Source organism: Macrotis lagotis, chromosome 6 (assembly GCF_037893015.1).
Source record: "Macrotis lagotis isolate mMagLag1 chromosome 6, bilby.v1.9.chrom.fasta, whole genome shotgun sequence".
NCBI classification, from domain to species: domain Eukaryota; kingdom Metazoa; phylum Chordata; class Mammalia; order Peramelemorphia; family Peramelidae; genus Macrotis; species Macrotis lagotis.
The window spans coordinates 113296144-113297579 of NC_133663.1; the positions used below are offsets into that span (position 1 = coordinate 113296144).

Consider the following 1436-nt stretch of genomic DNA (forward strand, 5'->3'; position numbering starts at 1 on the left):
GCAGCGCTGGTGGAGTTATTAATGGTTCCAACCTTTCTGGAAAGCAATATGGAACTATGCCCAAAGTACAGTAAAACTGTTCAAACCCTTCAATCCCACAATTCCAATTCTAGAACTATATCCAGAAGAAATTGCAAAACATGGGAAAAGTCCTGTTTCCAAATATTGATAACAGCTCTTTTTGTAGTGGCAAAGAACTGGAAATTGAGGGCATGCTCATCAATTGGGGAATGGCTAAACAAGTTATGTTACATGAATGACTATGAAATATGACTGTATACTTCTCTATGGATAATTAGAGGGTAGAAAATAATTGAAGAGAATGAACCTAAGGGATATACGTTGGGTCTCAGTTGAAGAGGTCCAAGATCATATTACTATGTTTGAGATAAAAAGCCCTGAAAAGCAAAGTAGGAGTGTCAACTTTAACTTAAGTATCCCATTATACTCAGACTGGCTTTAATCAAAAGGTGCTAAACACCTTGTCTAATGAGGGCATCATATGCTTCAAAGGAGACAGGTGTCTCCATTGCTTAATATCAATTGTAGCTTTTTTCGCCGTCCAGCCATCATGGTGGAAGCTCGGATGTCATTTCATCATCATGTCCTCTCATAAAACATTCAGAATCAAGAGGTTCCTGGCCAAGAAACAGAAGCAGAATCGTCCCATTCCCCAGTGGATTCAGATGAAAACTGGCAATAAGATCAGGTACAACTCAAAGAGGAGACACTGGAGAAGGACCAAGCTCGGGTTATAAAGAATGGCCTGGGAAATGAAAGACATTCTACACCAAGACCACCTCCCCCTCCCTACCATTGCATCCATCCATCCACCCATTCATTCATCCATCCATCCATCCATCCATCCATCCATCACTTAAATCGCCTCATTGCCCCCAATAAGAAGTAACTACTACTGCTGCTCCTCCCATTTTGGAAACCTGTCTGCCAAAGTGCAGACGTCTAAGAAAACCCCCAGCAAAGTATTCGACTTGTCTTGCCCTCGAATGTCTTCATCTCTTGCATCCATTCGTTCGATAAACTGTGTATTGTGATATAGTTTAAATTACTGTTCTCCCCATCTCTGTGTGGCATTTGTCTGTTTGAGGTTATGCTTAAGAGGCAGAGATCATCCCTCAACAAGTTATTCCTGTCAAGAAAAACCAAGCTCAAGCCCTGCCTCCAACAAACCTTCACAATAACCTCTCTGTGTTTTGTTTTGTGTTCTGAGGAGTTAGAAGAGAGCACCTACCTCACAGGGTTGTTGTGGGGATCTAAGATTTGCAAGCCTTCAGAGGAAGCCTCCAGTGCTGCTAATCCGGAGCTCTCAGCCAGATTACGCGCAGCTGACTGTGTTCATTTCTCTAACTCACAGTCAGAGAAGTAGCCTGTTTGATCCCCTGCTTATTTCACACAATAAGCCGTCTTCGTTCCTT

General features: G+C 42.4%; 1 protein-coding gene across 1 annotated transcript; it reads left to right on the forward strand.

Annotated features, from left to right (window-relative positions):
• The first annotated feature begins 600 nt into the window (after positions 1–600).
• LOC141491791 (large ribosomal subunit protein eL39-like) lies at positions 601–996 on the forward strand. Its single transcript, XM_074192608.1, has one exon. It carries the CDS (start codon positions 603–605, stop codon positions 756–758), a length of 156 nt encoding a protein of 51 aa, XP_074048709.1. The 5' UTR covers positions 601–602; the 3' UTR covers positions 759–996.
• Positions 997–1436: the final 440 nt, after the last annotated feature.

What these genes read in the sequence shown, in the direction of transcription:
- LOC141491791 (XM_074192608.1), top strand. Translation starts at nt 603, where the DNA reads ATGTCCTCTCATAAAACATTCAGAATCAAGAGGTTCCTGGCCAAGAAA.